Below are 27,334 nucleotides of genomic sequence, written 5' to 3'. Positions count from 1 at the left end.
GCGCCGCCTGGTAACAGAATTCTGCATTTCAAAGACCACCACATGCTAGTCTTTGATCTACTGAACAATTTTGCTCAACATCTTGACCCTCTATTTTGATTACTTTTTAAGATATTGATCATTTATAAAAATGGTCGTTAATCTGGATTTCGGTCGTAAAAAAATTTTCGTAAACAGAACCATTGTCTTTTCTAAGACAATAATCTATCACTTTTTTGATGGCACATGCCAGAAGCTGGTTCATTGGTTTTGCTAGGTTTTTGACATCGAATTTTTCAAGGTTATGGTTTGAAGGCTGCCAAAAACCACAGTAGTAATAATGGTTGCTAAACTGTCGCTTAACATTTCATCAAGCACAACAAACAAAAAAACTTTTAAGAATTGGCCGAGGGACTCAAAACATCCGTTTAGATATCCAAAGCAGTTATGCAATAATCTCGCCGGCAATTAAACGGTATTTTTAAATAAATCTTCAAAGAAAAAAAAGTATAATAAAGATCTTGCAAGGAAATAACTGAGAATATAAGAAAACAACCAACCATATTTCACACAATCTAAGAAGTTTGTTAAAATTTTCTTAGAATCTCTTCGTGGATTAATGCCGCTAGATTTGCTTTACATCATGGTATCATCATAAAATCTGCTATAGATCTTTTTTAGGAATTTTAAAAAGAAACTTCCGTAATGTTTTCATCCAGTGAGAATTCGCCAAAACCCCATTAAGGATCTTACTAAAAGTTTTTGGGAGAAATCTGGTAAAAATCTTATGTACGAGATCTCTCAAAAATCCTCCGAAAACTGGTCAGCTATGATATGGATTGCGAGATGTTAGGCGGTCCCCTTGCAAAGTCTAGTAGTTTCGGCCATGATTTCTGTTAATATTATGTGTTCTGAAGTTGCAGTGTTTTTGGAAAAAAAACTTCAATGACAACAGCAATCGTTCAAGCATTTTGTCATTCGATAATATTATGAGTTCCAAAAAGATGGCATTTAAATGAGGAAATGCCATCTTGCAATGCGATGCATGCAGGAAAAAGTAGAAAAAAAACTTGAAATATTAATAATAAATCAGGAAATTGGGACGGATGGTAACCCTTAACCCATTTCTAACCACGGTTTTAATTTCAACCTGATTAAGGGTCGACCGATCTGAAATTTACGTTGCGATCACCGACCCTGTTCCTAAAAACGAAAACGAGATTACCATGATCCTTTAGGGACATGATCGTAGGCAAAACAAGCTGTTGTCAAGACTTTATAAGCTGATGTTGAAGGGTCCGTCGAATCATGGAAATTTCGGGTCATGGAACAGGTTTGCTTTGTGCTGTTGATTTAGATTGTAACATGACTGATTTGGGCACGTCATAAATTAATCACCAATACTTCCTTTCCCGATCAAGCTATTTAGCTGTGGAGTGTTCTTAGCGGCTAAGAATATCACTACGAACCGCTTATTTGATTTCGAATATCGTGTTTACACAGTGTATTCTGTACTGTTTCGCATTTGTCGACTCTTAATAGATATTGATATGGAATTATCGCTACTCTTTTTGATGCTGAGAAGGCAAAATACTTAAACCTGACTTGTTTGAGTAATAGCTTCTGTTAGGATAGCTCAGATCAATCTTCAGCATAACATGGCAGCAGCTTCTATCTTGTAACCTTGTAGGCACCTTTGTTTCTATTTCAATAATTATGGGAAGCAAGTAATAAAAAATTCTAATATTAGCGTTACTTAATAAATTTATTCTGCCTAATGACCCATTCGTTTACTGTGTATGCCAAATATGATAATTTACAATCTGCAAAGATCTTTGATCGAAGGGATTCGAACTCACGACTCTCAATATGATCATGCTGAATAGCTGCGCTAAGGCTATTGGGACCCAAATTCCAGTTAAAAGGTCAAATTTATGTAAAACATTTCTCATTCCAATAGCGATTGTTAAAATATTACGTAATGCAACTAGGGAAGGAAGGGAGGTTTCTATCATGTTACGGTCCTTACAAAAAAAAAAAAAAAAAAAAAAAAAAAAAAAAAAAAAAAAAAAAAAAAAAAAAAATCCTGTCACGCGAGAAAGGGAGAGGGCCTAAAATTGGCCAATTTTACGTTCCGAAATATTTGATTGATCTATGAATGCTTGATATACACTAAAATACTCACTAAAATAAGTATTGCAACACTCAGCTGAATATTGAATCACCCTGGAAAGTTAAGCATCACCTCAAAACAGGTAAATTCACATTGTTATATCTCGAGATCCTTACGACTTGCAAAGAAGCGATCTTCAGCAAAGTTGTTCAGGGGATCAATGGCATCCGAAAGACTAACAATTTAATTCACAATTTTGCCGCTAGTTGGCACTAGTGAGCCTGTAAAATTGAACATTTTAAACTAGTTCTAGCTTGTGATTAACAAGAGATAGTAAGTTCGAGTCTTCAGCAAAGTTGTTCAGGGGATCAAGGACATTCGGAAAGCAAATAGTTTAGTTCGCGGTTTTGCCGCAAGGCCACTCCAGTGGATACGAGTAACTGACACTGAAGAAGACTGCAAGTGGTAGTCGAAATACGAAAATAAACTCACAGTTATGTTCCTGAGGTTCTCCGACGTATTTATGTGTACAAAAATTCATGATATCCACTGGAAAAGTCATGAAAAAAATGTAATTTCATATGGGATGTTTTATGGCGCTTTTTAACAGCCTAATTCATGGCAAGATGAAGTTTGCCGGGACCGCTAGTTTGATATAAAAATGGTAGAAATGTTTACAATGTTGGAATTAAGTTCTCAGCTTAGTGTTCAACGAGCACTTCCACTATTAACCGAGAGCTTTCTTTGCCAAAGTCGCCATTTTCGCATTCGTATATCGTGTGGCAGGTACGATGATACTCTATGCCCAGGGAAGTAAAGGAAATTTCCATTACGAAAAGATCCTGGACCGACCAGGAATCGAACCCAGACACCTTCAGCATGGCTTTGCTTTGTAGCCGCGGACTCTAACCACTCGGCTAAGGAAGGCCCCTAGTTTTTGCATATCTGACGCAAAGAGTGCTCTCATAATAATTTGATAAACATCGGAGTTGGACGATTGCATGAGGTGTTGACAGAAGGGATTTTTGATTTGGATATATATATAAAATAATTGAATTTTTTAAACTTATTGTAACAATGGATGTCTAACTAACATTTCTTCCCTTCCCAGATCACCGTGAAGACGTTACTGACGCCATATTGACTTTTAAATTTTGAGCTTGATTTACAAACGTTAATTCCCAATCCTTAAATTTCAGTACAATTTTTACTGTTGCGATCAATCACGTTAATAATAACTACGAATACGGTTTTCTATGGCCTATGCTTATGCCTATGAATCGGTTTGATTATTGACGTGTTCAAATTTCCCATTATAAAAGCCCTTATTTAAATACAGTTTTCGAAAGTATTTTAAATTTTTATTTATAGTTATTGCTCGACTACCCTAGTAATCACTAGCCCGCTAATTCGCCTTTTTGGCCTTATAGTTCTATTATAAGGATAATAAAGGGCATGTCAGCTGTAAAGTAGTACTATATTAGCATGCAGGGCGAATTAAAGTGCTATTTGATTGCTTGGGATAGCTAACACATTTTTTCCAATGTTGTGGAGAGTTGAATTGAACAGTGTATTTTTTTAAGTATTAAGCAAAAGTAAGGCTTTTTTCGGAATAAGAATCATGAGAAGGCTTTAAATTTCCTTTCATTTGAGCCTTTTCAAATTGCAGAATAAAAATTTCAATCGACTAGTCCAAGGTACTCAAAGCACGATTACAAGTATATCACAGAGGTATTTCAATTAACGTGCTGCATCGAATTGCCGGACGCTTCGAAAGCCGAACATTGGCTTTTTTTACGGTGTTTTTGGACCAAATTCTTTTTTTTTTCGCCTAGAATCCTTAATTATGACGTCTTCTACATTCTCCAAGCAAAGAAATTGTCGAAAAAGTTATTAAAAGCATCCGGTATATGCTTTGGTGAGGCCTTGAGTGTCTGTCATATGAATCAAAATGAAAATGCGAAACAATAGTGATTTTTTCTTGGCTGCAATGGTATATAAAAGCAATGGTCGTCAAGATGAAATGCAATGATTTGAAGATGATGTTGACAATTTTCTGAACATTTTTCAGTGCAGTTTGTTTTTCAACTGTAAATTTAAACAAGAGAAAATACTTAGTGGGGATATTGACGAATAAATGTAACGTTGAACTTTGTGAATTTCAGTGTTTTTTCAAACTTTGAGATTGACATCTGTCAGAAAACCTTAAACGTGATTAAAATTTAGATTGTGTTCCTAGTATTGACGAATTTCTCATAATTTACAGCATGTTATAAATAGCTTATTCAGTTTCTACTTCTTCAACTCTCATATTCATTTGTATCAGGCGATAATAATTTTTAAATTAACAATACATCCCAAAGCCCCAGTATGCTTTTTCAATTACATGGTGCCTATTTGCAATAAAAACAAAATCTATTACATTTCAACCCAATCAAGTGCACCAATAAAATACCCGGTCATTCGCCCGTAAAATCTCCTATTTTTCAACCTGATTGCTCACACACATTCATTGACGGAAACCCACGCCACTCATAATGGCAATGATAACTATCTAATCGCAACATAACAACTCAATTGCCCCGGCCAGACAAGAGAAAGCATCGGGAACGCAAAAAACAGCTGCGGCGACGATTCACCATTCAATTAAGTGATAAACGCTGAACTCGTACAAAATAGCATCAAAATGACAAAACAACTCTTAACCAGCATCCCTCTTGTTGCACTCAGCCCGACATTTGACATCCGATTTCGCTCCCTACATCTCAGTCTTCGCACACACACCCCTTTCACGAACTTCTTGACTCACTTTCGGAAGTTCTAACCACCTCGGGTACCTGAGATCATGATCTTATTCCTTGGCACTCCGTCGGCAAAAACGGCTCATGCTCGGGGTGAGATCCCGAAACACGAAAGGGATGCTGCTTCTGCTGCATCATCGCCATGAACCCGTCGGGAAGAAGTCTCCGGAAGAACCGGTTGGCATCGGGTTTTGCTCGCTCGACTGCAAAGGTTATGCCTACAAACAAACGGATTACAATCCCCGGTCGGTTCGGTTGATCGATGCCGATGCTGTCTGAAAACCCCGACAAGAACAAGCGCCACTTTTTACGCTGCTTTCAAACGGTTATTCACGATTAATGACAATGTCGTCTGTCTCTCCCGCTCGGGGAAAGGATTGAGTCGGAGCCGAACTTGGTCAAATGTCACCGAGCATCAATTAATCTCACCCATATTGCAACTTCCACTAGATTCGTTGTTGCATATGCGTTGCACCGATAGAAAGAGAGTGATTAAACTGGTTTAGTAACGAGTTTTTTGTTTCCGAACATTACGTGTGGCGTGAAGTTAACCTCTTCAATTTTAATATAAATGACCATCATCATTATTATCCCGCGTTATTGTCAAAGCGGTGGTGGTGGGCTTTTGAATCCTATTCAACGTTCGACGACGACAACGACAAGAGAATCGAGTTTGATTATAATATCATACTTTGCGACGACGACGACGACACGACAGGCTTCTGTGCTGATGGACGGACTTCGGGTGAAGGCGCCATGTTTGTAGAGTAGCTAGTAGTGGGTATTGTTGAGCGCGAGGTGACCAACTAAGTTGTAGCGTGACAAAACCACATTACAGTTCGAATGGTACCTCTCGACCACAACAACAGCCAACAGTAGGTAGTGTGATGATGCCGGTCAGAGGTCAATAGCGCGAAGTGCTGGTTTTTGTTCATTGATGTCGTCGTTTCGGGGAGAATGGAAAGCAGTGTGAGTTGTACGGTTCGAACAGTGGGATTCGTTGTTGGTCAATATTTAGCAGAATGAAGATGATACATCCAATCATAAATGGTAAAACTTTTATGACAAAAATGATTTATCAAATAGTAGCTAAGCATTGTTAAAAAATCTGCTAAGAACACAGAATATATTACGCAGATGCCTATTTTTTAAGTAGGGAGCTTTTGATTTACTTCGGCAGTGGGGTTTTTCGAAAGCTATCGAGCTCATATTTGGCCACAATGTGCGTCGTATTGAATTACAAAGTATAAGACAACTCGGCCAAGAAAACCTTCCCCCCCCCCCTTCAAGCCCAAAGTCTGATGAAATATAAATCAATACTCAATTATTTTTTCAAATCGACGTATGTAAGTTCCATATGGTTATGAGAAAAATAATTAAGAAGAATCACTACCTTCAACATTTTTGCCATGTACATCGCTTAAATTTTGCATGCAATCAGCTCGCGTTAAAATACTAGGTAGTTTCTATCGTTTTCCACAAAAGTGGTAAAACAAAATGATTTCAGAAGAATCACAACCTGTCTTCTAAAACTATTTTAGAATGAATTGCTTAAATTGCTTAAATTTTGCATACAATAAGCTCGCATTCAAAAACTAGGGAGTTGCTATTATATTCCATTAAAAATGTTATGACAAAATGATAAGCCGTTTTATTTAGTTATTTGCGACGTTTTTGTACCAGTGTAAAATCCACTCAAATAGTGTTTTGTTTTGGTTCGTGGTTATGTCACTTTGGCTCTCCATACAGCGTAGCGGCGAAAGCAGTGGTTAGGTTGCGAAAGTTGAAAATCTTACATTTGTCGTTTTGTAAATCCGGAAATTAAACGTTCTAATAGTGTAAAATCGATTTGGTTCAGAGCAAAACGTGTAGAATTTCGTCTACGGAACACGTAGAATCGATAAAGTAAGATTGTATATTTTTTTTTGACTTGAGTCTGTTTGAATAAGTTATCGGGAAATATTCATCAATAGAATAGTTCCACCACTTAAATTAACATTTGCTTTGTTATTTTACCGCACTATTCAGTTGTTGAGATTAAGGTATTACTCAACGGGTTAAATACGTTAAATAAATACAGACGCCACGCGGATGGATGCCATACAGACCACTGCCATATTGTACGATAACCATAATGTATGATTGCCTTAACAGACATTTTGAAGGTACATTTTGTAGGTTGGAATAGGGAGAGCCAGATCCTATTCTCGGCACTTTATGATTCACTTTGGCAGTGGGGCAACTTTATCCCAGCAAAATTGATTTTGAAGCTTTATTTGAAAATTAACCCCTCTAGTATCATCATTTTACAACGAAAATGTTCACATCGCGATAACTTTTTTTGTTTTTCAATATTTTTGCACCATTTTTTCACAAGTTCTCTAAAAGCTCGAATTCAATCATTTGTCAAGTGGATCCGAAGATATTCCAAAATTCCTTGGGGGACCGACGTGTAGCCATAACCCACTTTAAGATCTTAGACTACATATATTTTTTCTCGTATTTGGTTATTCTAATTTCGAAACAATACTTTGATGAGAATCTGTTGCAAAAAATGAAGTGAATTGGTTCAACCGTTTTCGAGATATGAGCATTTATGTTTGTGGTACCACTTTGATCGTAGGAGGAGCTTGAAAACATAAAAAAAACATATTGTAGTTTTGAGACAACTCAACCGATTTGTACGATTTTTTCAGAAGAACTTCTCATTACCTAACATTGTTTAGTTCATATTTTACTTTTTATTAAAATGACTAAAACAAAATGGCGGTCAAAGAAATTTTTTATGAGGAATGTCGGTCTCCCAAGGAAAATTGGAATATCTTCAAAAAACAGATTATCAATAACACAACGTAACAAAAATGACATATTTGCGTGTCTCAAGAACCAAATTATGTGCTTCTAGTAGATTTTGGTTTGCTAAATCTGATGCCGTTCTCAGAAATGTTCCAGCAGGTCACAATTTTAGCTACAGGTCGTCAAAGTTGTATAAAACACTGATTTCAATGATGTTCTCATGGAATTTAAAGTGAGATTTGTCAAACTTTTTTTGTGATTTAATCCACCAAACATCCGAAATAGGACTTAAACTTTCAATTGAGATATAATTTAGTTGAAATGGCCCGATAAAATTTAGATACAATCGATTTTTTCAACATGCTTGCAGTTTTCATACAAAATTCTTCGTTTCACTTATATGGCAAAATAAAATACATTTCTGAATCACCAAAAAATAATTTTCTTACATCGAAAATATTATGACCGTTGTTGATTGGTATGGTTTTACATATGAAATTTGAATGGTGTGGCAAATTATGTAAATAAATTGCCGTACATGTTGGCAATCTTGCATGCAAGTTGGTTGAAATAATCAAATTTTGCATTTTCAACAGTGAATATCTCCAAAACTAGACGTGGTACAATATTTTTGAAAACGGTAATAGATTCAGCAATCTTTATTTGAGTAAATAGCGGTATTTTGGTGCTTGAGACAAAAACGTGTTCCGCAGTGCAGTCAATATCGACGTAGATTCTAAAAAAAGAGTTTTTTAAGGTTTTGTGAAAAAATGGTGCAAAATTATTGAGAAACAAAAAAGGTATACCGTTTTGATTCATATTACGGACACTTAAGGCCTCTTTGAAGTGTGTGCCTTCTAAAAGTATATAAATTAAATCAATCTTTACGATTCCTTAGCGTTCTCATGCTATCAGGACACTCACCTTTCGAATGGTAGGTGAAGATTTAAATTCCACAACTTCAATTAATTTCAATAAATAGAAATGAGTGCCCTCTTCATGATTATTATTCCGGACACCACCTCTTTTTTGTTTTCTATTCCGGACGGTTTGAAAAGCAAAGTTGGAAAAGTTGAATTGTAAAATAAACACTACCAGCCATTAGAAAAACGTCAAAACTAGTTGAGCATTGTAAATTTTCATGGATTGCTATGGATAAATCATATTAAAACGAGCCTCCAAATTGGGAACTTTTGAACGGCAAATTTTGAAACATTTCAATTGAAACCTTTCCCATACAAAGTTAAGTATCCGGAATTTAAAGCTGTCCGGAATTTGAATCAGAACGGTAGTGATTTAAATATTTTTATGTTAAAAAATTGAATAAATGCAAAAAGGTAACATTTCTACCATTGTAGATAGAAAGGAAATCAGAATGTATTATGTATTATTTGAAATAAAAGTATGGAACGAGCTCACCATATATATCCTCCATCCTTGACTGAGCTGCCACAAGTCACCTCGATTGAACGTCGTTCAGCATTGTGTCGTTTAGCATAAATCTCGTTTGGCATAATTGTTGTTTGCCATAATGGATTTAAAAACTGATTAGATTGAAACACAGTTTGTTACTGCGTCCACCTGCTTCTAAGACAGCTTACATCGGAATGGCTCACCTATAACATTCTAACAATATTAACGAATTTGGCTGCGACATTTAAAGAAGATGTAGATTTTAATGTAGCGGTGCAGCGTATTCAAGCCCACCTATGTTATCCACAGGAATTGTTAGAAGGATACATTCATCCTAATTCCGATTAGGCTGTATGGAACTAAGAACTATCAGCGTTTAAAATAGTCTAAATTTGAAATCAGTAAAAACTTACATAAAAAATGTCTGCAGCTTCAATTTCTTTCAGCACAATTCGAAAAAAAACATTACATTTTAAATAATCGACACCGTCTAATTTTCAGAGAAAAGAAAAACAGAGAAGAATCCATTTTTTGGAAAAATGGGATATTTTTGCTTGAAACATCAACAGTTCAATGCCAGAACACATTGCAACAACATCATTTTGAAAAGTAGATTATGTTTGAAGAACGAATAAATTTATGATTTTAATATCAACAGCTGAAATCAGACGAACGAACAAGAAGGCAATACTTTAACACAGCAAAGATTTGAAAACTTCTTTGAAATAGGGAAAGTGTACCAGTTATGGCCATAGTGGTTCCCTATTTGGTCATATGAGAAATTTTGTCAACTTTCACATTTTAAATCTTTTTGAATGTTTCAACATCAAGATATATCTTAAATCTAACTACTACAACACACAAAAATTTTCCAAATTTTAAGGAATTAAAGTAATCACGTATGGCGAAATAGGGAACCACTATGTCCATAACTGGTACACCTACCCTAATTATGTTTAGATTATACTCACAAAAAAAATAAATGCTTGAAAGAAATTTAATTTACGTACAATTTACGACTAAACCATAAAAGTTGTCATATAAGAACCCAGAAAACAATTAAATACTAAAAGCATCACGTTAGTTATCATTTTTAAATAACTACTGCCAAGAAAGAAGGGAAATTTCATGATTAAATCATTAAAAGTTCGAATGCCAAATTTATTACAGCTTAACCCAGAAATTGTCGGAGGAATTGAAAAGCAACATGAAAAGGAAAATGTATTGTTTTCAACTCATTATGCCAAACGATCATCATGCCAAACGACTTTATGACAAATGACCTTATGCCAAACGACCTACCTCCTCCACTACATCTTCAACATGCTAAATGCACACAGAGCAATGAAATCACTTCGGCAACGCGAAAAACGTACTAGATTGCTTTAGCCATCAAAATCCCATAATAATGAAATTCTTAATATAGGGTAAAATTTTGGTTCAAATCTATTAACCCGTATAGGCCTGATAAAAAAAAATAAAACTCTCGCTGCTCAGCGAATACCTAATAGATTTTCGTTTCTAAAAGTTCCACTTTTAGAAACAAGATATGTGTACGAGTATACTGATAAAAAAAATTGAGTCCGATAAGTATTAGCTCGGTGGTGAGGGTTTCAGTGTTTTTGCTTTAACTGAGACCTTTGCGGGTTAATATTTCACCATTTCAAAAAAAGTGTCAAAAAAATTAGGAAGAACAATTAATCAACGGTGATGCTACTAGGCTTTTAAAGATAAACGGAACACTATTCAAAGTCAAAGGAAGTTAGAGGAATAATAAGAAAACGTGAAACAAAGCATCCTAAGGAGTCGATAGAAATGAATAAATAAGTTCAAAGAAGAAGATCATTTCAATAAACATCAGATTTGCGACGGAAGGTTGCGTTAACAACTCAAAATCATGAAACATGTATTTTAATTGTAAATTACTTTCCAGTGGCATTTTATAATGGGCTAGATATGAAAATTTTGAAAAATGTTTAAAATTATCTTTCTAGTTCGCATTTTTTGTACTTGTATGATTTTCCACTTTCTAAAATTGATCTTGGTACGCTTTGCTCAATAGTTCTTCTACGATCACAATTTTATGAATTTCCTGTGCAACTAACAAAAAAGCAATCAGTGTTCCCAGAACTGTTTGCCAACAAAAAAAAAATAAAGTTTGATTCTCTACATGTCAAATGTAACGTGGATAGTGGATATTTGATAGTCGCCAACAATTACCATTTTAGAAACATTTTAGTTTTTAAGTTACGACAAATAGCAAAAGATATCACAATTCAATCACTATCTTACAGCGGTGTTGTAGTTTTGAATCAAAATTTGACGAAAAAAATCACCCTAAATAATACATTTTAATGGTAATGATTTTCAAAGATGTTCCTTTTTCCAATACTAAGAGTAAATTACAAACAGTTTTGTGTGCGATTCAAATGAGTAGGATCTTTGTACGAGGTTCCTGCGTATTCTTGAAATCGCCATTTAAGTCTTAAAGTGTTTATTAATTAAATTTTTAAACAAATGTAATTTCTCCATCGTTATTCGATGAGGTTAATGTTCACTATATCTAGAAAGATTCGCGATCTGGGTGAAACTGAGAAAATGTACTTAAGAGGAAAATTACCATCATCGTTTAACAAATTTTCAAAAACAGTTTTTTTTCTTCTCAAAACGGAAGCAATGTAAATAAAAATCAAGCATTGCATTGCATTGAACGAAAAAACTGGTTTTTCATATTTGATGATTGCTGATGATTGAATAATGGATTCTTGAGCCTTAATTTAAGCCTGATAATTTAACTTTTCAAAAAAAAAATCAATTTTGTAGAAGGCGAAACTTTAGCTCATGCAAAACAACACACTTCATTGATTATGCCTGTAATTTTGTTTATCAATGTGATGAGCGCATCCGAAATCGAAATCAAAATACGGCGATAGTAAACGGCTACACTGCAAACAAAAAATAAACAAGGCGAACGTGGTGGACTTAATTGAAACCAGAGCGTAAACACGGCGCAAAAGTAATAGGTGATACTTTAAATAATATCGATCACAGGCTCATAACAATGTTCTCGAGCATGTTTTGGCGAAACCTTATTAAATTTTTTAGCACGAAATAGCAAGGGAAATTGTCGGAGATGTGTGTGGTATTCATGAGGATTTTCAAACTAGGTTTATGAAATGTGAATTAAAGAGAAAAGTTTTAGTTTGAGAAAATTGCTCCAATTAGGATTAAAAATTGCACATGAGAATTTCATTGGTTATTTTCTCATTGTTATTGACTTGTCAGATAGGCCCTTATCACGAATCTCTCTTGACATGATTTGAACAGACGAAAGCCAAAACGTAAAAATATGCATCAATCCAGTATGCCACACAACACAGGGGCTCGGTATGTTTGAACCAACAGATAATGACAAATGTTCGGTATTTAGTTAGACTGGACCAAGTGATTTTAAGTGATTTCAGATAAACGTACTTCTAACATTCGGAATAACAAACGCATTATATGCTGCAATCTTGGAACTTGTCTATTCGATAAACATTTGTTTCAATATAGTATCGAAAAATCAGAACTAATGGAGATCTTGACTCATCTTTACAAGGCCAAAATATCATTAAGTCCGGTCTGTCTGAACACCGACCAAATATACATTGATTTTTTCTCACTGAAGACCAGTATTCAGGCTATATTTTCACTATCGAAAAGTTTCAAACTATTCTACCGGTGAAATTTAGATGTTTATAGTTGTTTTCCGTTTTGAAAATAAGAAAATACAGTAGTTGCTAGCCAGTAGTGGATGAACGACGCAAAGCGAGTAGAGTGTGACGTTGTTTTCCCATTGCGCAAACTATGAGATAATTCAGAACTCAGTTCCGGTTAATAATTTCTAACACTACTTGCACCTGGCACACAACGCCAGCTACTTGGGTGATTCACTGTTATTCATATAACCGTCCCAATGCATCGGTAGGTTGTTTACTCTTGCATTCCAGCAAAAGAAGAGATAACCCAACGCTACCGTGATCACTGAAGAAGCACTTGCACTTCTGCCAGAAGGTGCACTTCGCACATGCCACAGTAATGCACCCGTCTCTCGGCATCCATCGCCGCCACACAAATAGCCGGTTTTTATATTCCAAAGCGAATAATTATGTTCGTGATATATGAGTGGCGATTAGCATAGATATGATTGTGCACCTCGGCACTTGCAGTGGCATTTGAGGAGGGAGACCTCAGGAAACGCACTGAACGGAACGCGATCGATTTGAATCCAGCGGACTCGCCCCGTAACGGGAATCGAAGATTTACTGTTGCCCTGTTGAGCATGTGGAGATTGTAGAAACATTGGTCCACCACATTCTTGCATATTATCTGTTGGGGATTTGGTTTGTTGTTCTAGAAGGAAAAAAATAATACAACTATCAACACGAAATTGAGATAAAGCAAGACACAATGTTTCGACGACGATCGAAAATGCTCGCCGGCCATTGCCGCGGGGAAACAATTCGGGGCAATTTCAGGGGTTTATTTTCGGTTTAATTATCGCCACCTTATCGGATCGGACACAAAGTCGGAATCGAGCTTCGACGGGAGAGTGAAAAAAGAACAAGAAAAACAATTAAACAGTCGAGCGGTTGAACAAGAAATCACGATCGGGTGGCATGGTCCGTGGACCCAGCAAAACAATCAAAAATCTCCAATGTATCGATGGGTTCATAATGGTTTTATGTCAGTTTTAAATTCAAACTTTGTCATTGTGATCGTGAAGGGCCCTAATAGCCGTATCGGTAAGTACGCAGCTAGTCACCAAGGCAATGCTGAGGATTGTGGGTTCGAATCCCACTGGTCGAGGATCTTTTTGGATTGGAAATACTTTCGATTTCCCAAGGCAAAGAGTATCTTCATGCTTGCACACGATATATAAAAATGCAGGAATGGTCAATTGGCAAATAAAGCTCTCAGTTAATAACAGTGGAAGCTGTAATACAGGCTCTGTCTCAGTAGGGATGGTACGCCAGGAGAAGAATATCTTTTAAAGAACAATATCTTTTCATCGAATTTCTCTTCTGTGAACGAGGGTTTCTAGAAGAAAGTTGTAATGAACTATTCTCCCTTAGAACACTCGACCTACAGTGCACAAGTGATATCAAACTTGCCACTTGTGATATTCGTTGATCGATGAAGAGAAATCAATCATGTGGCTCACGTCCTTATTCCAGAAAATGATTGAAATCTCTTCGCTTTCTCTTCTTAGTAATTAAAAACAAGAAAGAGAGGGCGTTTAGAGATTAACTGTGTTTTAGAGATCTATTTCATTAAATGAGAAGTATTTTGTGATAAACGAAAGGTTTCTTCCAAATTTGAGATTTTGTCTTGAACAAGTGCTAAATGTATGAAATAATACAAAAAGATACGTTTCAATTGATAATGTGTGAAAACGTTGCCAAGGTCCGTAACCATTGCACAAAAATAGTTATCAGCTCGCACATAAAAAAATAAAACATACTCAAACCCCACTAGAAGACGGGCTATCATTTGAAATATGAGAGAAAGCGAATGTTTTAAATTTTGGCTAAAGAAAAGACTTGAAAAAAAAACTACGCATCTCAGATTATTTTTTTATGCATACTGTCATTTACATAAATACCACAATAATTCTCTTAAACTAGTTGGCTAGGCAAATGTTGTATTGCCACCAAGTAGGCCGTTTAATGATGCTATGAAAACTTCAATATAAAATTACAGTTATTATCACTCGGTTTTTCATTATTTCCCCGTGAATTTCTTTAACCATTTCTGCACACATACACGTCAGAAAACTTGACGAACAAAACAGAGTGAGAATCATTAAAATGCGTTAACCCATTTTCTAGTAAACTCGTGACACACAAATACCATTTTATTTCTATGTATATAGATTTCGTACGTGGTGTAACTAACAAATAAATAAGTCTTGTTTTACTATTTAAACAAAAGCTTGTAGTAAAAACAGGGTGTCTACTCATTTACAGAAATGAAATTCCCTGATATTTCCAGGTTTTTTCAGAGTTTAGAAAAAAAAATCCAGGTTTAGGAAATTCTCTAAAATACATAAATGATTGACAAATAGTTAATATTATATGACTTAAAATCTATTTTCAATGATGGTATCTTTAAAAACAAAAACAAATATCTATCGATAAACTTCAAAGTATTTTTCCTTTCAATAAAGAGAAAACTATTTGGTTTATTCTAAACGTGTAAGCAACAAAGGAACAAAATTCAATAATATTGTTGATTTTTATTTAATTTCTACGAAAAACATGCTTTTCAAAAGATTTCAGTTTCAGAGTGCCCCTAATCATTAAAGTCAGATATAAAAAACAATCTATTCGATCGTAAGGTAAAAAAGCTTTTCTCTTAGAATTCAGATTTTTGAACATGAGAGACTATCCAAAATATTTCGCTAGATAGCGTTTTGTTTTTTTTATTAGTATATATCCTGTAGAAATCAGGGCTGATAGTGACTGATCGTATTAAAAATAAGAACTTAAGAGACCTCTTGCTTGAAGCAATATGAACCAAAACGAGTCCCTACACGAAGTAGGAATACAAAAAGAATCCCAACATGAACCAAGACACGAGTATTCAATTCCTAAGCTGAACAGATATTTTCTTAAGATTATTTCTAGAACCTCTTTCGCAATTCCTCATGACATTACAAGTATTACTGCTCGTTTTACTGTAGATTTCATTCACATATTACTCCAAAGATCTCTTCAGGAGCTAGTTTCGAGATTTTTCACGAACTTTCTAAGTAAAACTTCCAAGGAATTCGTTTTCAATACCTTCAAAAATTCAATCTGGAGTTCCTCACAGAAGTTTCCATCAAGAATCTCTACAAAGATCAAACATTTTTCAGAGAAGCTTCAAATTCTCCAAACAATATGCCATTTTTTCCCTAGGACTTCATTCAGAATTCTTATTTAGAACACTTTCAAGGATTCAAAATTCTTTCAGGAAAAAAATGTAGAAGTTTTGTTTTTGAAATATTACTCAAGGAATTCCTCAAAGATTTTTTCCAGTCATTCATACAGGGATGTCTCCAGGAAAATGTAAAAAAAAAATTCAGATTGTTCTGGAGAAAATTGTTGGAAATATCCATGAAGAATTTCGAACGGAATACCTTGGTAACCTCAGATGAAACTTGTGTTAGTTCTAAATATGTCTTGATGAATTTTTTTCTTTCTCTGAAAGAACGTCGTCGAATTTTCTTGATAAAGAACTGAGAAAAAAAACACAATCTCTGAATAATGTCCTACAAGACGTTTTGAAGAAATTATTTGATGAAATTGGGGCAAAACCCCTGAAAAAACTATCTTTGAAAGATTGGAGCAATAACTATAGTAATTGCTCTAGTACTAACTGGTGTGGAACCTTGAATGAAAATTTGAAGAATACATGAAGAGTTTGAAGAATACATGAGAAGTTTGATTTATTTTTTTTTTTAAAGAAATGTTTGAACCAAAAAAAATTTATGAAATACTGAGGAAATGCCGTAAGGAAGTTCTGGAGGAATTAAATGAAGAATCACATGTCAAATGTATCGAAGAATTCTTGAAAAAGTTTATTATCGAATGCCTGGAGGGTTCTTGGAACAATTTTTGGGACTAATCGTGGATGAATTTTGAAAAATAATTCTAATGAAAATACCTAGAAAAATTGAAAAAAAAAAAGTCAGCGTAGTTGTTACTTTCTCGAAAAAATGTCGAAACAATAAACTTTTGTGCTCTTCTAGGATCTGTGGTAAATTTTTTAGAAGTAACAACTAGAGAAATCGGTGAAAGAATCAGTGCAAAAACACCTGGAGGAAATGCTGAGATAATCGAAAGGATTTTTATTTTTCCGAATAATATCTGTGAAAATTACTGCGAGTTTTTATTTAACTCTGACATAAACCTTTGTGGAGTGCTCTAAGATTTTCTGGTCCAAAACTCGCGGGTAGCTTTCTAGAAGAAATCACTGGAGAAATTACTAGAATTGCTTAAGCATTCCCCGGGATCTTAAACAAATATATATTATTAAGAACTTGTGGAATAGTCGCATAATGTCTCTGGAGGTTTCTCTTGAGTCTAAAATTTTGCAACTGTATTCACTGCAAGCAGATTAATGAATATGTCATTTAGGGTTTTGATTGTGGCGCAGCCGAAAATTTTTTGATTGGAAACTTTTTGTGTCACAAAAACGACAGCCATTCTCGGTTCTCTAGATATGTTCATTAACTCAAGTGCTTTCTTGAATTGACATCAATAGACTTGCAACAGACGGCAAAGTTGAAGAGCACTTCCCAAAAAGGTTACATTTTTCAACGTTTTTTTTTTCAGAAAATCTGACATTTTTATGTTGATTATTTTTTCTTCGCTTATTACTTTTTATTGATATTTCGGTGTCAATCATATCTAACAAATTTCATAATTACTTTCTCTACTCTCTTCCATTGAAGTAGTGTACTATACACCAAAAAACTGTCTAATCGCATTGATTATTATAAAGATATCTGTCAAACATTATCCGAATTTCAATAAATTTTGAATGTAGCTTCAGAAATGATATTGATACATTTATTAGCATCTTTTCACAAAGAATTTAAAGATTAAAAAAAATCTAAAATTCTGAACTAGTAGAAAATATTTTCAAGACTTTCAAACTTTTAAAAAACCTTACCCTTTTTTTGAGTACAAAAAGATTTTGGATAGTATACAATTATTTGCCAAAAAATATCTTTAGCAGTATCATGAAATTTAAGGGGTGTGAGACAATTTTGACATATGTGATTTTAAATAGTCCTCGGCTAGACAAACAACCTACTATGTGTGTAATACTAGACCTTGTGAACCTTGCTATGATGGAATCAAATAAGCACAGCCTACGTCTTTCGGATTATGAAAAAAAGAACTAACACCTGTATACAGTAATCTAAAAATTCCTAATAATTTTATTCATTTTTCATTTAAATTGATGCTATCCGTATTTTGCTCACTGTCACTTGTTTTTATCACTTGTATTCTATCATAAATATTGGAGGTCATGTTCTTTCTTCCTAGCATGCAAATCATTTCCATATCAATACATCTTGTCACACTTTCCCAATTGTCTTCTTACGACACAATTTTTATCTCACAAAGTCCGAGCAGATTGCTCTCCACTTCACAAAACCATTCTTCCCCACAGATATCTCACTAAGCCCATTCAAAATCCGAAATGCACAAGCCTCTTCCCTGCAACAAAACAGAATCTCTCCCGAAATAAAATCATAACAATTACGCACATGTCCCGCATCCGCCCTTCCAACGTCCCCGCACCACCGTCGTCGTCCTCCGAAATCTCCAATCCGCTCGAATCCGTATCTCACCCTACCCGGAGGGCAGCGCAAATCGGCAAAGAATGCGCTATCCCTAAAGGCGCAAGCATAAGATGAGGCCAAACCAAACGAAAAAAAAAGCAACTGCGAAAGAATAAAAAACCTGCCCAAACGGCTGCTGCACCATCACGGCCCTGCCAAATAACGTGAGCCGTGCACACACGTTCCCTTACGGTGTTTGGGCGAAAAAAGCAACCTTAGAACGAGCTCACCAGGGAAGGGCGAGGCAGTGCGCGCCCTTTACCGCCCTATCTCGTTCGGTTCGGTTGGTGGTTACTCTGGTGGCGGGGGAGATAAGATGCACCGTCCGTCCACACACAATGGCAACCGATTCAGCCGAAGTCCCCGACGACGATCCGGCGACCCCGGTCACACAGAAAGTCAAGTCCGTCCCCAAATGGGTGTAGTGTACCGGAGAAAAATTACTTTTTTATGCTTATTTGTTTTGATTAATTGTGTCTCAAATCGGGGCCCAGAATGTGTAGCCGAGTTTCCTTCCCTGGCGGGAAGGGCGGAAGGACGACTTTTCCTTGGCGATGCCGGGGCATGGTTGTTTCACAATAATCATAATTTTATTAAGTCCACGTTTCGTATTCGGTCGGAACGACGACGACGGCGCGACGGTATGGGAATTTGGCACAAAGTACGGAACGGTGATAGCAATCTTCTTCGAGAGCGGTAGAGTCCCACGGTTTAATCCGAAGGGGATAAGTCGGAGTCGTCTTTGTCGACGACGGTTCGCGTGTAGAACATATGTAAGTCTGGCCCGGCTGCACGTTTGGCGGGATTTATGGTGGGGATTAACTCTGAAGGAGCAGAGAGGCAGAGCACGGAGGTTTTATGAGGATCACTTACCTTCGCATGTGAACTGTCCGTAGTGTTTGCCGGAGCTTTTGTCACCGCAGACGACGCATTCGATGTTTTGATTTTTGATGTCCTGTTGACTTCCGTTCTGGGAGTTCATACTCTGGGAGCCGGGAGTGGTGCTCTGCTGAAGCGACAGGAACTCCTTTTTGTCCACGGAAGTGTGCTGGGAGACTGCCAGGCTGCCAGCATTGTGCTGAGAACCCGCCGACGCAGATGATATGAAATCTTTCTTATCGATCGATGTGTTGGATTGCATCGAGGAGACGGTCGGTGGAGCGTTGCCACCGCCAAGGGTCGTAATGTCTTCACTGGTGCTGGATACGGGCAGGTGAGATCCAAGGCCGGTCGGATCCCGCCAGGCACCGTGCGGCGGAGGAGGTACCAAGGCCATCCCCCGGGGGAAGCCCAACTCAAGGGCCCCAATCTCGGAGCCCTGGCCTCGCGGATTGTAGAATCCAGTCGCCGTCGAAGGCGACGGACACAGGACACCTCCTCCGTACATGCTGAGCGAGTTGTGGGTTATAATATTGCTACCGGTTTTGGCCCCACAATCGGGGCCTACGCTATCGAGGAAAATTTTTCCTGCTTAAATCACCGAGGTTCGCTAGAAATCGCCACCCGCGCTGTTTGGCAACTGTTCCGGAATTCACTCTCGATTAGCACAGAAAACTGAGAAAACAAAGACGCGAACCAATTCGAAAACAAACCAAATCAAAACCAGCAGCTTCGTCTTATCACAAACCTACAACAATCATATTTATTTCCACAAGCGGCGTTGTTTTCCAAATGCAATCATAAACAATTTCAGTATTCTACTCTTGTTTCTTCCTCGCTTGTCGCGGAGTCTTCTTTCTGCTTCAATGATATCACTCTGCCGCGAATCACTGCCAAATCACGTGGCCGAAATGCATCAGTCACGAAATGTTTCCCCGTTTGAAATATTTCACGCTATCACTCGCGATCGCCGCAGGCACTCGCTCGCTAATCCGCGCGATTGTCACTGTAAATGTCACGGTTCGTGTCACGTCCGATTACACGGCGTTCCCGATAACGTTCCGGTGAACGAAAATAGTAGCGAACAAAAAAACTAAAAGCGAATGCACCAAAAGAGCATAGGTTTCGCAATAGGTCGCTGCTGATAAGCCGTCGCCGCAGGCTAGCCAGCGGAAGATTGCAGATGCGTCAGCCTGGTAGAAAGTTACACTCTCCTGCCTGCCGTCGCACGAATCTCTCACAGAAAAATCACGGTCCACACAAAAAACCGAAGCGCACACAGACAGTACCGCGCACTGCTACTATTCAAAAAGCCTTCTTGTGCCTGACTGCCTAGAACAGTCAGTGCAAAAGGTACGCGACCCGACCCGACTCGACTCGACCTGTTTACCCCACTCTCACTCACACCCAAGCGCTGAGCAGTGCAGCCTCATACTCACAGCGCTAGCCCCGTCTCGCTCGGTTCTCCGGGATTACTGACACTGCTGACATTCGGTGCAGCGAGCGTGAGCTGTGTATTGGCATGCTTGATGCTTCTGCGACCGACCAAATCCCAGCAGGGCCCCCGGGAGATCACACGGAAAAGAGACAACATCCCCAGTGCCCGGAGGTGAACCGGAGCGAGCGAGAGAGTCTCCCAACTACACACATTTCCCATATACACCTCTATACTCACCTCTATAGAACCATGGCAGCGCCAGGCCAGACAGTGAGCTGTTACTTCAAATTACACGAATGAGAGATGAAACGTGCGGCCACATCACATTCACATTCAGCAGCAGCGTGGCGAAAGAGCGCGGATCAAGGGGAGGAGAACAGTCAAACAGCCTCGGTCGAGGTTGTGCTCTCACACAACGAGCGCAAAAAATTTGCCCCAGCCCTCTTCCCCTACCCAAAAGAGCACTTTCGACTCGACCTCTGACAAACAACTCAACCATCACAACAACCCGTATCCGCACACAACTATGCATATCGACACAAGCCACGCCCTCCCATCATCCACCACGCTTTCACATTGGCTTCCATCGTCAACTGTTATACACTCACCGCATGCAAAACTGTTCGAATCCCATCGCCGGTCGTCTCTTTCTCTCACCCATTCCCGGCAATCTTTCGCTCTCCCGCAGAACCAAATCCAAAAGGAGAAGTGATTGCTTTTACAACCTTCTTCCCCACTCCAATTCTGAGCCACTGTCGTTCCTTCTGTCGGGGTGCAGAGAAGCCACAGGGCAAAATCAGTTGCAGCTCGAGCATGCAGCAAGCACCACGGAGGTCTGGCCGGTCGACGAGAGGTGAAATTCCGTCAAATCGAATTATAATCGAGTCGTCACTTTTGTGTGACCAGCGACGGGAGCTGAACTCGGCCCCCACGTTAAACTCTCTCCCATAACGTTATCGATCCTTCCTGTGTGCTGTACTGTGTGTGCGGATGGAAGACGATGAGTGACAGTGATATGTTTTGCTCAACCCCACCTCTCGCCACGCCAGGCAGGCAGGACCTCCTCCTTGCCATGCTTCCTGGAGCTCCATTTGGCCGGTTGCGGTCAATGTTCCAGAACGAGCTCGTTCAGATTAGGACAACCGTTGTTGGTTGTGATGACGAATCCTTTCGTGACCGTTGAAAATCGTTTGCCACTTTTGGCGAGGGGTTGGTGGAGCTCAAGGGAGGGCGGGTCGTGATTCCGCGCTTGGCACGCTTGGCAGGGTTTTGAGCAAAGCGCGCGGTCGGTTGAAAGTTTAGAAGATTATCCTGCTGACCGGTCGAACCGACGAGGACTAGCAGCAACTGGCAACGGCTCCGTATTGAGGCGATTTTTATCCTTTGTCTGTCATTGCACTCATTTTGTGTCCGGGGGCTGTTGGCGGCACTATGAATGCTTTTTTCCGGGGTTTGCTATTGTGTGCTGGTTTAATTGTTGGTTCAGTCGGTTTTTTTTCAACTGTGGCCTAATGGTGAATGCTTTGTTAAACTTGAAATTATGTTTTGGGTGAGATGGGATTCTAGTTAGAATGGAAATCGATATTTAGACTTAAAGTAGAACAGTTGCTTGTATGGTTTTGAGTAGACCTACATGTATGGGAATGATTTATAGATTCAGGTCTGACTGTAACTGGAGGAAAATGGATGGCAGCATCTTATAGAAGACTAGACTGTACAATAAATTCTACATTTCTCGACATTTAGCTCGTTGTATAGAGTTTGTATATCGAGTTAGACCTTAAGGAATTTGTTTGTAGACATCCATCGTGATAGCTAAGCTTACTTTTAAAAACACGTGGGATTAAAGAAGAGGGGTCATCTGAGAGTAACGTAATATTTTCATTATTTTTTATTGATTTGCCAACATGTTAATTCAATATTCAATATGTAGGGAAAGTGTACCAGTTATGGCTATAGTAGTTTCATATTTAGCCATATGTGTTCCCTCAAAAACTTTCACATTTTGAATGTTTTTGAATGTTTAAGCATCAAGATTTATTTCATATCAAACTACTAAAACACTCAGAATGATTAACAATTTGAAAATAATCAAATCATCATGTATGGCGAAATAGGGAATCATTATGTCCATAACTGGTACACCTACCCTATTCGTTAACATACCAACTCACTCTTCTTCTTCTTCTTCTTCTTCTTCTTCTTCTTCTTCTTTTTGGCATTAACGTCCTCACTGGGACAGAGCCTGCTTCTCAGCTTAGTGTTCTTATGAGCACTTCCACAGTTATTAACTGGGAGAATTGTGCGATATTTGCCAGAAAACCATTCGCCAGAAAACTATTCGCTAGAATGATATCCGCCAGAAGGTATCATATACCAGAAAGTACCATTCGCCAGAATGTACCATTCCCCAGAATGGGCCATCCCCAATTTTATTTTTTTATTTTTTTCAGGTGTATCAAGTTTGCAAATGTAGGAGAAAGAACCAAGTCAGAGCGTTAAACAATTTTGTGAGATTATTTTTGTTAGCATACTCAAAAAATTACAGGGTCTCTTGGACACCACCTCAAGTTGACTTAGTGTGCCAGCTTCGAATATCTGTTTTGGTAATTGTGGTTCTAGTATTCTAATTGTAGGACTAGGTACACATGGCTTCCTTACGGTTAAAAAAATATTGATTTATCGAGCATTCAACGATCAACATCCACATTTGAAGCTTTATAAATACGAATTGAAGAGACAGCACTTTATCCTGAGGGACCGTTGAACTAAAAAGAAGAAAATATACAATAGAAAAACAATTGCTTTCATTGAAAGCTGCTCCACTTTGTATAAATGATACCGCTTACTAATGTAAAGATTTGATATTCAGCATGACGGCTAATACAGTAAGGTTTTTTTTTATATATTTGTTGCCCTGTAAAGTGGTATTATGGTTTGAAATAATTCACAAGAAATTACCCCTTCTGTTCAACAAAAGCAGTTCTTCAGAGTTTTGTTGCTTATTATGGACAAATTCATTGAATATTTACGAAATTTCAATATACATTGCAACTATTGTAATACAAATATTATAGTATGAGGTTTTTTTTTTATTTTATATTTAGTAAATTGCATACGATTTTCTTTCTGAATTTTGCAGTTTCAATTAAATGTTTATTTAATATTATTAAGTTTCAAAGGAATTATGTTTTGGAGTATTTCACAAGTGGTTCTCCCTTCTTTTCACCATAAGCTGTTCTTTAAAGTTTTGTTGCTTCTTAAGAGTTAGTTCATTGGGTATTGGGCCACATCGTTCCATTTTACTTCCATTTATCTCTCATATAAAGGAAGGTTTATATGGAAATAACTATGGAGAAATTTTGCGCAATGTTCCAATCACGCTAGTGCTGTAATGTACCGTAATTTCGGGTGAAATTGATCATTTTTCACGTTTTTGCTAGTCTGTTTTCTATAATGTTTACAAAGCCAAACAACTAAATGCAGGAAAACAAGTACGAAGGTGACCCTCATCGACTCATGTATCAAAATTTTCTAACAAATGTCATTTTAGTGTTAACAAACATTTCTAAAATAAAAAATCAGGGGATCTCATTTCGGGGTGAAATTGATCACTTGTCAATGCCATCATTGTTAGTTTTCAAAACAACTCTACCTGATAAATTTGAGCTCCCTGAATCCGAATATGCTTGTCAAATTCTTAACAATGCAATATTTATATAAATAACGAATAGTTAAATTTCAAGAATTACGCGGAAAACGCCTAAATGTATGCAATTCCCTAAGTTATTAATGATATCTAACAGAAAATCAATTATTTCAACCATATGAGCTAATTGGTACGAGTTTTGTGGATGAAATCTGGTTTGGGGATATATCTCAAGCATCCTCACAAACTTTCAGGTTCATACCATGTTCAAATCCTTGCTTAGAAATAGAAGTTCATAAGTGTTTGTCAATACTGCACCGTGCATGATTTTGAAATTTTACGTTTTTTTTCATAGTAGTAAACATTTTTTAACGCAAAATACTTCACAATACACAATTCGACAATAGTTACGACAAACAACGTTCATTTACTGCAGCTTACATTGATATTTGCGCTCCATTACGAATAAATAAAAACGTGTGATACGATGATCAATTTCACCCTTCTGATCAATTTCACCCGATTTTACGGTAAGTAGAAACTTATCATCCCATATTGAAAACTCATTCTTCAAACCTTAATGAAGGATGTTGCTGAAGAAACAAATCTCTTTGAGCTGATTTTGTTTGAGATTTTTGTACATGTTTGCAGGGCAATTCCCATATTAAGCTAAATCATAGCAAACAAAATCATGAATACCGGGCATCCCCATTGGTTTGACCACATTTAATCTGAACACTTTTTAATTTGTACCCCGCTAATTTGCACATCGTTCAGATTAAAATGGTTCAAACGTTAATTTACGCGTGGAACAAAGTAAAGTGAAATGGAACGCTGTGGAACGAAACGCAGAATCAAAACAAAACAGAGTAAGAGGTAACCAAAAAATACGGTTCTAGGATGACTAGATATTCAAATTAAAAATGAACCCCGATGGTTTGAATGAGGTTACGTTCAAATTAGTGGGGGTGCACGGTATCTCTTCTTCTATCCATTGAATTGAATTTCTCCCTTCTGCAAATTTCTTTATTATGGTTTGAAGAATGAGTTTTTATAATGGGATAATAAGTTTGAACTTACATTAGAGTACTAGCGTGTTTAGAACAACTCTCAAAATTTCTTCATAGTAATTTCCTTATAAACCTACATTGTCTTTGGGCAACCTTTAAATCATCGCCTAGAAAGCTGAAAATTTCACAGAACAATATTTTTATAGTAAGGATGGCACAAAACATATGGGATATAGGATTCTCAAACATTTTTAAATTTTGAACCGCCCTAATGTACATAAACACATAGATACGCAAATACAAACATATGTGCAAGTCTCTCGAAATCAAAAAAAAAAAAAAAAATCTATACCCCCCGACCGATTGTTTTGGTTTTGGCAGCAAATGAACGCGAGAGACTTAGACTTTATTGTGGCGAAGTTTCAGACTTACCTATTTTTTGTAATAAAGTTGTTCTATGAAACACATCTTAATAATGGTATTGGAAAAACTGTTACTAAAATTCAAAAATACTTCTTTGAGGTATTCGACAGCTATTGAAGACTGCTTGAGGTATTGTACTATTATTGACAAATTTCACTCTTATATGAAAATCCATCACGTATTATTTAGGTATTACAATAACTGATCTAATTATCAGTTTGGTGTTTTAAGAATATGTAGAAGGTATTATTTGAGGTATTTTACCTCTTATGCAGGGCTCATTCATACCTCATTCAGGTTGTAAGTATTGGAAATTATCTGGTATGGAATTCCTCAGTTTGGTATTCAGAAGCACTCTTCTTCTGCTCGAGTATCATCTGAACCGTTCATCACCCTGAAATATACAATAATTTGTGATTATTATGAGTGCCAAAACATTTTTGATTAAATAGGTCACTTGAGGAAACGGGGTATTCAGGGAACTGCCATTTGCGGAACTGGTGTTCGGGAAAACGACATTCGGGGTGTCGATATTCGGGAGAAAGTAGCTCAACCCGAATAAACTGCCCATTGAAAAGCAAAAAATATCCGGTAGTTGTACGAGAAATTCTGTATAATACAATATTCTGATGAAAAGCAGCTCACGGTGAAAGGGAATACAATTTTCTCGAAGTTAAAACTAGGTAAAACAGCTTTGAATATTGTATCAACACTTCATAGGCAAAAATCTCGCAAGAGGTGTATAATAACAGTGTTATATTGTCTCCCCTCTGTGCACTAGCAGAGAGCTTAAAATTAGAAGAACAAGATTGTTACCATACTATTCGTTCTATTCAGTGCTCTTGAAGATGTTAAAAGTGGTACCATTCGAATATTGTAACGGCCATATTTTGATTTTGAGATATTTCACCATGCATTAGAGTAAAGTGGGGCAAAAGTTCGAGTGGAGCAAGAGTTTCTTTTTAAGATTTCCAGCTCAATTCAAAACAAATCTTATAAATGGCATGGTGGTTTGAATGCTATTCAAGTAAGAGACTTTCAATCCAAATATCATAAAAATCGATTGAGATTTGGAAAAGTTATGGCTATTTGTTGTTTTTCGACGTGAATATTGTAATTTTTGGTCAAACTGTCGTTCCATGGAATCAATTGAAGATAAAATCTTTTTCAATATTTTATGTAAGGGCGTTTCTAAGCCTATCATAAGGTTGCTTTGAGGTGTATTAGTTTTTACATAAATGATTGAAAACAATTTTTGGCCCATAGTGGGGCAAAAGTTCGAATCAGCGGGGCAAAAGTTCGACCCATGTATAAAATCACGGAAAAATTTGCAAATTGCCTAAAATCCACATATTATCTTCAAGTTGAGTTAAATTTGTCTGATCGTGTGAAAATTTTCACAAACATTTTACATTTCCACTTAGTTTTGTGAAAAACTGCTATTTTTGAGT

At 37.1% G+C, this 27,334-nt stretch overlaps 1 protein-coding gene across 1 annotated transcript in view; it reads right to left on the bottom strand.

Annotated features, from left to right (window-relative positions):
* LOC5576000 (nuclear receptor subfamily 2 group F member 1-B) overlaps positions 1–20,894 on the bottom strand; it is a 279,752-nt gene extending 258,858 nt beyond the window's left edge. The window contains exon 1 of the mRNA XM_021849024.1: positions 19,358–20,894. Within this exon, the coding sequence (XP_021704716.1) occupies positions 19,358–19,871 (514 nt within the window). The 5' untranslated portion in view covers positions 19,872–20,894. The remainder of the gene's footprint in view (positions 1–19,357) is intronic.
* Between the last annotated feature and the right edge of the window lie 6,440 nt (positions 20,895–27,334).

Source organism: Aedes aegypti, chromosome 3 (assembly GCF_002204515.2).
Source record: "Aedes aegypti strain LVP_AGWG chromosome 3, AaegL5.0 Primary Assembly, whole genome shotgun sequence".
Classification (NCBI taxonomy): domain Eukaryota; kingdom Metazoa; phylum Arthropoda; class Insecta; order Diptera; family Culicidae; genus Aedes; species Aedes aegypti.
This window is presented reverse-complemented; position numbering and strand designations above follow the sequence as displayed.